Genomic DNA, 10,635 nt, shown 5'->3' on the forward strand with positions numbered 1-10,635 from the left:
GGGAGCGATGTAGAGTGGGTTAGGGAGCGATGTAGAGTGGATAAAGGAGCGATGTAGAGTGGATAAAGGAGCGATGTAGAGTGGATTAAGGAGCGATGTAGAGTGGATAAAGGGGCGATGTAGAGTGGATTAAGGAGCGATGTGGAGAGGGTAAAGGAGCGATGTAGAGTGGGTTAAGGGGCGATGTAGAGTGGATAAGGGGCGATGTGGAGTGGATAAAGGGGCGATGTGGAGTGGGTTAAGGGGCGATGTGGAGTGGGTAAGGGAGCGATGTAGAGTGGGTTAGGGAGCGATGTAGAGTGGATTAGGGAGCGATGTAGAGTGGATTAGGGAGCGATGTAGAGTGGGTAAAGGGGCGATGTGGAGTGAATTAGGGAGCGATGTGGAGTGGGTTAAGGGGCGATGTAGAGTGGATAAGGGAGCGATGTAGAGTGGGTTAAGGAGCGATGTAGAGTGGATAAGGAGCGATGTAGAGTGGATAAGGAGCGATGTAGAGTGGGTAAAGGGGCGATGTGGAGTGCGTAAAGGAGCGATGTAGAGTGGGTTAAGGGGCGATGTAGAGTGGGTTAGGGAGCGATGTGGAGTGGGTTAGGGAGCGATGTGGAGTGGGTTAGGGAGCGATGTTGAGTGGGTAAAGGGGCGATGTAGAGTGGGTTAGGGAGCGATGTAGAGTGGGTTAGGGAGCGATGTAGAGTGGGTAAAGGGGCGATGTAGAGTGGATAAAGGGGCGATGTAGAGTGGATAAAGGGGCGATGTAGAGTGGGTTAGGGAGCGATTAGAGGAGGTTAAGGGGCGATGTGGAGTGGATAAGGGGCGATGAAGGGTGGATAAAGGGGCGATGTAGAGTGGATAAAGGGGCGATGAAGGGTGGATAAAGGGGCGATGTAGAGTGGATAAAGGGGCGATGTAGAGTGGATAATAATCACCACTTGTGTCCATGTCATCGCTGCCGTGTTGATGTCATCGCTGCCGTGACCATGTCATCGCTGCCGTGTTGATGTCATCGCTGCCGTGACCATGTCATCGCTGCCGTAACCATGTCATCGCTGCCGTGACCATGACATCGCTGCCGTAACCATCAACTGTCATCGCTGCCGTGACCATGTCATCGCTGCCATAACCATGTCATCGCTGCCGTGTCCATCTCATCGCTGCCGTGACCAGGTCATCGCTGCCGTATCCATTTCATCGCTGCCGTGACCATGTCATCGCTGCCGTAACCATGTCATCGCTGCCGTGACCATGACATCGCTGCCGTGACCATAACTTGGTCAGGTGGTTGGTCAGGTGCTTGGTCATCACGTTGGTGAACACATTGGTCAGCACATAGGTCAGCACATTGGTCATGGCATTGGTCAGCACATAGGTCAGCATCTTGGTCAGCACATTGGTCATGGCATTGGTCAGCACATAGGTCAGCATCTTGGTCAGCACATTGGTCGTGGCATTGGTCACCACTTTGGTCATGGCATTGGTCAGCACATTGGTCAGCACTTTGGTCAGCACATTGGTCAATATATTGGTCAACACTTTGGTCACCACTCTGGTCAGTTGCTATGGTCACCTCACTGCTTATGCGATTGATCATCAACGTAATCATTACTGTGTCTAGAAAATTAGATGTCAGTTGGCTGCTAGGTTATTGTAATCAGCTGCGCAGTAGATACCGCACCCTGTGGAACGGCCGGATGCGGAAGTAGACCATGACGCAGACGACGACGATGATGAGGGCGACGGGGACGATGATGTAAGGGGCGGGTGTTATGATCATCTCGTTGCCCATGTAATTGATCATCAACGCAATCATTACTGTCTAGAACATTAGATGGCAGTTGCCAGTTGGGTGATCAGTGGGATTTGGATTGACGATATTTGCACTAACAAATTGCGGAGATTAGCTATAAAACGCGATGCAGAAGGGTATCTTGCGTACGAGGAAATCGCGGATGTTGCGGCCCACCGGAAAGCGGAAGATGCACAGGTCGAGCAGGATGATGGCGACGATGATGGCAACGATGACGGCGGCGATGGTGGAGGGGTCAGGGTGGAAAGGTGTGGAGGATTTGACGGGAATGTCTCCATTGGAATTCTCTTGATCAGAAGTATCGCGCAGTAGACTGGTCTGAGCCTCAGCATGGGAGGAATCAGGGAGAGGCGGTGGAGCGGGGGGCTTGCACTTGTCAGCCTGCTCTGCACATTGTTTTTTACAACATCTACATTGACATTTGGTAAAGTCGGGACACTTATTTGTTTGTTTTGCACATCCGTCCGGATGGCAGTCAGTCTTATTTTTGCGCAGGAGGAGATATCCCCAACATCCATTGCAATTGTCACTCTTACATTTTTCACAGCACCACGAGCAGCAGACACAACTAAACCGTGGACAACTAATATCACATGTACACGGAGAACCTGACGTGGACACCCAAACCATCTTCCGCTACCAATCCCCTCAACCTGCAAACATATCAATCACCTAGCAAAGCACTCACCAACTGCAACACGTGCTACTGCCGCTCCCAGTCCCCTCAGCCTGCAGACATATCAATCACCTAGCAACTCACTCACCAACTGCCACACGTACCACTGCCGCTCCCAGTCCCCTCAACCTGCAAACATATCAATCACCTAGCAAGCACTCACCAACTGCAACACTACCACTGCCGCGCCCAGTCCCCTCAACCTGCACACATGTCAACCACTTAAGCAATCACTCACCAACTGCAGCACTACCACTGCCGTCCCAGTCCCCTCAACTTGCAAACATGTCAATCACTTAAGTAAGCACTCACCAACTGCAACACTACCACTGCCACTCCAGTCCCCTCAGCCTGCGAACATATCAATCACCTAGCAACGCACTCACCAACTGCAACACGTACACTGCCGCTCCCAGTCCCCTCAACCTGCAAACATATCAATCACTAAGCTACGCACTCACCAACTGCAACACTACCACTGCCGCTCCCACTCCCCTCACCCTGCAAAGCTATCAATCACACAAGCAGCACTCACCAACTGCAACACTACCACTGCCCCTCCCAGTACCCTCATCAACACTCACCCTCACCGCTGTATCCCCCCAGCCCAGGCCACCGACACCCACGCTGCCCGGGATACCACGGCTGCCCTGACGCGACGCATGTGATCAGCACCAACTGTCATTCTAAATTATTCACTATTCACAATGCCATTAAAATTGCAGCTGGCCCCGTGCGCTCAACTCCCACAGTGCAGCAGCACCGTGCTACGAGCCGCGGTATCGGCGCCATACTGGCGGAGCGTGTCGGCTACGTGCCTAAATGTGATATTAACAATCGCTACATCGCTACCTATAAATGCTACTTAACCAGGCCAACGCCGATTGCGCCACCCTGCCGGTGACTCGCAACACACGACTTAGCTCAGCCGCCGCGGTCCTCACGACCGCCTACGTTAGCAACCAATCACCCAGCCTCACGTGACACTGACTCAATGGGCAACGCGGACGCCTCTCACAGTCAACGCGTTACTCAACGCACCAGGCAATCAACGTGCTACAACACCCACCAAATTACGGTTAATCCGCCAGCGTATCAATTTGCCTGGGTGCTAGGTTACCACTTAGCCTGGTTGCTAGCTTAGCACTTTGCCTGGGTGCCACCTTAGCACTTTGCCTGGCTGCTAGCTTAGCACCTAGCTTGGATGCTAGGTCAACACGTTGCCTGGTTGCTAGGTCAACACGTTGCCTGGTTGCTAGCTTAGCACTTTGCCTGGTTGCTAGCTTAGCACTTTGCCTGGGTGCTAGCTTATCACTTTGCCTGGGTGCTAGGTCAACACGTTGCCTGGTTGCTAGCTTAGCACTTTGCCTGGGTGCCAGCTTAGCACTCTGCCTGGCTTCTAGCTTAGCACTTTGCCTGGGTGCTAGCTTACCACTTTGCCTGGGTGCTAGCTTAGCACTTTGCCCGCTTGCCAGCTTACCACGTTGCCTGGTCGTTTGGTCATAACCTAATCTCAACGCTATCTAGTAGACACGTTGCCGCTAGAGTAATTCGAGACATTAGACCACGTTTGTTGGTTAGGTGAGTAGGTGAGTAGTTACGTGAGTTGTTGTGAATTACAAATGTGAATACAATTACGGTTGCAGGTACGATATCTTGGCAAGCCTTCCGACTTGCGCTGCAGCCAACAATGACTGCGCCGTTATCTTGTGCGATGATGGTGATCTCAGGTGTGAGCGGATGTGGAGCACATCCAGTCTGCCAACCATTACGCAAAGGAGGTACAGGAGGGATAGTGACCAGAGTGCGAGGACCATGTAGGTGAACGGTTCTCTGATGGTCCAAATGAAGTTGTCACATTCCGTGAATAGCTTAACAAAATACTCCGATTTCAACACTCTGTCCAGCTGAGAGCAGAAATCAGAACATGATTTAGCCGATGTCTCATTATTTAATGTTGCCGCGTTACCAAAACAGAAACCGAACTGGTACAGTGTTGCGGATACACCCTTGCACTGTACCATCGATTCACACTTGCAATGAGGCTTTGCAGGCTCACCTTCTTTCTGCTCAACGAGGCCATGCTGTCCACGCTTACATTTGTCAGCACGCAGACACGTATGACAGCCCCAGTCTTGGCAGGAAATATTCTTGAATGCGTTACACAAATTGTTGAGTTGAGTCCAGAAATCCCACGGCAGATAGACAGCCCATGTGAGGTACGTGGCAAAGTTCTTATGAACAAGGTATTCATACGTGTCCGAACACAGTGTGGATAGATAGGGAGCACAGCGCATAACCCTGTCGGTGCAACTGTTAGTCATGCATAAGCTGGATACATCGGCATAGACATCGAGATGATTCACGCCTTCGTGCTCATGCTGACTGTTGCCGTAAGCGTCACGAAGTACATTGGTAAGCTTACCCGTGTCAGTGTAGAGCTTAATGGAGAGTCTCTGAATAGATGCTTCAATCTTAGTTTGTGATACTGGTTTTCTACCTGCATCAGTAATATAAGATGCAACTTTGACCCACTTATTAACCAAGCTTAACCCGAAACTGAAATGCTCCGGCAGCGTCTTCGGCGGAGTTGGTGACAAGCCGAATAATGATGAAACCACGCCACTACCTAAGAATTCGCGAATCATCTCACGTAGCTGACGGCCTGTTTTGGTCGACCCAGAAAACGCTCTGAAACCCAGCGGTGTGACGCACGGCATTCCCAGCCTAGAAGTGGAGGGGCAGGTGGAGCATTTAGATTTGCATCCAACAGACTCCAATCTGTGTGGCAGGTAGCCGAGTAGAGAGTCACTTAGGTAGTTCATCAATGGCGATGTTGGTTGGCATTTTGGTTCGCAGTTTGGTTGACAATTTGGTATGCACGTTACTTCTTCCGTTGGTTTGTTGTTGCAGTGCGATTTGGTTGTAGGTACGTCCCTGCCGTAGTGACAGTCGGCCCATCCGTAGTTCTTGTCTGCGACGCTGCATCGTTCAAACAAAAATCTGAGCGGCTGCAAAATTCTACGGAGGAAGTCAAGCAACATCTGCAAGCATTCTTCGCCGGAGCTCGGGTAGTACAGATTCAGCGTGTTATTCGAATAGTCACAAGCGTAGAATGTCGCCGCGTCGCCGTGGCCAACAACGGTGGTAAGCAGATCATACGATTTCGAACAAAGGTATTCCAGTACTTTTGATATGCTCTTATACGTGATTCGCTGCGGGTGCGCCTCTAGGTATGACTGCTCGATGTCAAATACGCTGATCTCTCCGTCGCCAGCAAGCGGCTTCTCCGGATTATCAAGCACGTTGGTGAACCCGTCTGATAGCAGCGCCTGGTACGCGGAAGTGTAAGTTAGCCCTGAGAGCCACACCAGCATCTCGAAAACGGTACATGGCGTTCTAGGTTTGGGGAGTATAGCGATGTGACATATGGCGTTGTACTTGTCTATGTGATAAAGAATGCATTCGAGAATATCAAAAAGATTAAAGAGGACGTTCGTCTGGCGTTTATTCGATTCACACTGCTTAAGATGATCGTTGTCTTTCGCACCGTCGACCCTAAAACTGATTCTGTTGGCGACGTATTCACCGTTTATGACGCTCTTGTTTTGCAGCTCCCAGTGCTGTTTGTCGCTCTCTGATACTCTGAAGCCGTGCCGTAGGAACAACCTGCCGAGATCAGAGGACGAGTGAATTTGGTGTCCCTTCAGACTATTGCAATTTATTCTCAAGTCATGCACAGCATCGTAAATTGTGGAAAAAGCGGTCAAGAATATTTTAGCGCAGTATGTGGTCTCCGGGTTGTTTGCTTGATCCCAGTTGATATTGCTAGCGCCGTCGTAGACCGAGACGTAGGCCTTACCGAGCTCGTCAACCAGACCCCGGAAACCATGGGCAACGGTTTCCAGCAGCGGAGTGCTCGGCTCAGAAAATGACTCAGGGTGTAGGCCGTGAACTTCTGTGGAGAGGATGTCGAGCATTTCAGGTACCTTATAGTCGTACCTATTATGTTTACTAAGATGGTTGAGTAAGCGGTTAAGTTCGTTAGTAACGGAATCAATCTTGGAGGTGTATAGTTGTCCGTCGCCAGATGGCTTGGGATTATTTCGCTCTTTGTTTGCTGCGTGAACTCTCTTGATCTCCGCTGTGACGTAGTCGTGGAGTGGCTGCCAGAAAGACTGGAACTTGTTGGCCAGCTTTTCGAAGTTTTCCTTGTAGTCAGAGGGATTCTTGGAGAAACGGTCGACAATGTCTTTCAGTTTCTCGATATTATCATACTTTACTGCTTGACCATTCTGTCCCTGAAAAGCTCCCATGAAACCTTTGAACCCGACCGTCAAGTCTTCTTCGATTGCATCAGGCAATTTATCCAACTGTCCTCTCACCTTGTCGGCGAATTGTTGCAGTAGGTAGTGCAGGGTTGTGACGTAATGGGTGTTTGCCTGCTTGGTGAGCTCTTTTTTGGCTTCCGTCAGTTTGTCGTCGACCTCTTTGGTGAGCTCGTCGATGACGTGTGCTGCGGCTTTGTCGGCGTCTGGCTTAAGGAACATCTCGGCGCTACGGATGACATTTTGCAGATCAACATCTTGAAGTTTTTTAAGCTTAGCATTTAGACTCATTAAACTGTTTACACCGCCGGACAAAGTTCTACCGATTCTTCGTTTCAACTCCGTCAACCTTCCTTTGGCGGTTTCCGGGCCTTTTTCAGCGGCGTCAGTGACGGCTTTGCAGAGCTCGTCAAGTCTGGCGTTGACTGCATCTAGCTGTTTTTGAGCTTCATCGTCGAGACTTTGTATCGATGTCAAAGCCTCCTCCACTTGCTCTCTGATCGCTTTGATCTTTTTGGGGAGTTGGCCATCTAGCTGGTTAGGGTCATCACGCGCAAGGCTATCTTGGTCAACTTGTGCTCTGTAATTCGTAAATTTATCATTCTCAAATCCGGCTATTTTTTCAGCTGCATCCGGTACTCCTCGGAGACTATCCCCGCCGATCTCCTTGTCGAGTACACTGCTACCAGTTCCACCGTCCGTTTTGAAATCGCCGTCTTTGAGGTTTTTCTCGTAGGTTGTTTTGAATTCCTCCATGAACGTACCACCAAACTCGTAATTTTCTTTACTTCGAGGTTGTGAATATGTGTGCTTAAAGGCTTCGTTAGTTACAGTACCTTGAAGCGTTTTAAGTCTCTCATTGATATCTGTTCCGTACACATTCTGTAATTTCAGAAGACCTTTAGCTTTTTCTTGCGCGCCGTAATCAACTTCATTGTTATCCCTATTATAAGTTATAGCATCTCTTATTTTATCCACTTTGTCTTTAATCGCATCACTCACGTTTCCAATCTCTGTAGTGAGTTGTCGCACTATTGCTTCAATGACGGTTTTAACTATATCCGCAGAGTGCGACGAGACTATCTGGGCGATGTTGCCGAGCTCAGATAGCAGAGATTTAAGATCATTTTTTAGTTTAGATGCGTCGATGCTTGACGCACCAGCGAGATCCGTAGTCACTGCTTTTATCGCTGTTGATAATCCGCTAAATTTACCGTTAAGAGGAGCAATAGTCATTTTATCTCCCAGATATCTTCGCAAATTTTTTTGAAGGGTAGCAGATTGGAAAACTTTTTCCGGGTTTTCGGCAATTGAATGCAGCGCAACCAGTTGAGATCTTGCTTTATTAATGCAGCTTTCTAAGTCAACTCTGAAGGCATTACCAGCAATACTTTCCATGCCCTCGGATATCTGCCGCATCGCCTCTTTAATTTTCTGCATAACATCGGTATCGAGCTGGTTGAAATACGTTTTAAGCTTACTGAACGCCATACCTTGACCAATCACCTGCAGAAGTGGCGCTTTGATGGTCGTATCACCGTACGCGTTTTTAATACTTTCATTAACCTTAAGACCCCCCAGGTTTAAAATATCTTCCATGACAATCCCAATAGCCGCCTGAAGCGCATTCCTGCTGTTCTTAAAATTCTCGAAAAACTGTCCCGAACTGCTTACAATTTCACCAAGCTCTCCAGTAATCGCACTTTCAATCGTCCACAATCCCTCCTTCACATTCCCTACCAACGTAGTACCCAACTGCTGAACCGCCGCCTTTATGTTATCTTTCACTGTCTTCAAATCTTTCTTAATTGCCTCGTCCATCGATTTCACCTGCTGGAGCGCCAACTTTACAGTTTCCGCGACTTTAGTTTTAGCGTTATCCCCTGCTTCGCGTAGCGAGAATGCGTGCTGTCTGATCATGTTGGCCGCGGCACTAACTGCTTTCTTTTTATCGGAATCCTTATACACCTCCTCCAGTATCTTCTCTACTTTTTCTTCTGCCAGTCTTATTACATCATCGGTTTCCTTCATCCACCAGTCGAAATCCTTGACGTACTGTGCCAGGACGTTACTAATGCTCTCCAGCGTATTCAAAATGTGTTTAACGTCTTTTTTCAGCTTGTTGACAAGTTTAGTAATATCATCTGTTATCTTAGATTTCACGCAACTTTTAATGTCTTCAAGCTTCTTAACCATCTTCACAATCGCGTCGTAATTCTCCTTTTCCTTCCTGGACAAGGTAGTCAACCGGTCGGTCTCGTACTTAACTGTCTCACGAACACTATGCACTCTCTCACGTAATTTATGATTAAGATCATTAATGTCTTTTTTTAAGTTTTTCTTAAGCTTATTTATGTCAAAAGTGTCATTAAATGTATTGGCCTTTGCGACGCACTGTGTCACTAAGTTGTCGGCCTTGGTCACCTCGGGGTCCGTTTGCTTGGTGTCATCGGATACACTCGCAACCTGCATAGCATTAAAACGTGTAATAAACTCACCGTTATTTTCAGTCTTCAGATAGGTTAATAATGCTTTAATGGGATCACTGAGTCTCTCATTTGAAGTCTTGACAAAACCATTGTACTTTCTCACCCCTTCGACCACCTTTCCAATCGCAACATTAAAACCTTTTTTACCAAGGTGTTTATTGGTGTTAAGAGTGTTAATTGCATCATCTAAAGTATTTTTATGCTGCCCTAAATGCTCTTTGATGTTGCTGAGAACACCACTCAAAAATCCCATCACCGCGTCACACAGCCTATCCAGGTCTGAGTACACAATCCCAGTGCCATCGTAGCCTTTAGATTCAGAGTTGAAGCCGAGGAATTTCTCGAGGCCAGTGCAGAGATTCTCTAACAGCGTTTTACAATTGTTTTCGTTAGTCAATCCATTAAGACTCTTTTTAAGGTCGTCAACCTGAGACAACTTGGACTCAATGTCCTGCAAAGCTTTCTTAGTAGCATCGTCAGTTAGAGAATGGTCAGTATCAGCAAGTTATTATAAAGATTAATAGAGGTCATAGCGTTAATATAACGAAGTAATTCGAGACATTTGGAGTTAGGGTGAACATGATGGGACATGGCAGTGGCAAGAGGTGGAAGAGGGGAAGTGTAAGGTGACAAGGCACAAGTTATTATAAAGGTTTATAAAGGTCATAGCGGTATTAAGGCGAGGTGATTCAAGGGATGTAGAGTGGGTTAGGGAGCGATGTAGAGTGGATAAAGGGGCGATGTAGAGTGGATAAAGGGGCGATGTAGAGTGGGTTAAGGGGCGATGTAGAGTGGGTTAGGGAGCGATGTAGAGTGGATAAAGGAGCGATGTAGAGTGGGTAAAGGAGCGACGTAGAGTGGATAAGGGGCGATGTGGAGTGGGTTAGGGAGCGATGTAGAGTGGATAAAGTGGCGATGTAGAGTGGATTAGGGAGCGATGTAGAGTGGGTTAAGGGGCGATGTAGAGTGGGTTAGGGAGCGATGTAGAGTGGGTAAAAGGGCGATGTGGAGTGGATAAAGGGGCGATGTGGAGTGGAGTAAGGAGCGATGTAGAGTGGGTTAAGGGGCGATGTGGAGTGGATAAAGGGGCGATGTAGAGTGGGTTAAGGGGCGATGTAGAGTGGGTTAAGGGGCGATGTGGAGTGGGCTAGGGAGCGATGTAGAGTGGATAAAGGGGCGATGTAGAGTGGGTTAGGGAGCGATGTGGAGTGGGTTAAGGAGCGATGTAAGGTGGTAAAGGGGCGATGTAGAGTGGGTTAAGGGAGCGATGTAGAGTGGGTTAGGGAGCGATGTAGAGTGGGTTAGGGAGCGATGTGGAGTGGGTTAGGGAGCGATGTG

At 48.5% G+C, this 10,635-nt stretch overlaps 1 protein-coding gene across 1 annotated transcript; it reads right to left on the bottom strand.

The window, feature by feature from the left end:
- Positions 1–4,114: 4,114 nt before the first annotated feature.
- Positions 4,115–9,878, bottom strand: BBBOND_0005830 (hypothetical protein, conserved; the record flags this gene model as incomplete). Its single annotated transcript, XM_012915409.1, has 2 exons — positions 4,115–9,748; positions 9,843–9,878. 2 exons carry the CDS (start codon positions 9,876–9,878, stop codon positions 4,115–4,117), a joined length of 5,670 nt encoding a protein of 1,889 aa, XP_012770863.1.
- Positions 9,879–10,635: the final 757 nt, after the last annotated feature.

Source organism: Babesia bigemina, scaffold Bbigscaff_76759, assembly GCF_000981445.1.
Source record: "Babesia bigemina genome assembly Bbig001, scaffold Bbigscaff_76759".
NCBI lineage: Eukaryota > Apicomplexa > Aconoidasida > Piroplasmida > Babesiidae > Babesia > Babesia bigemina.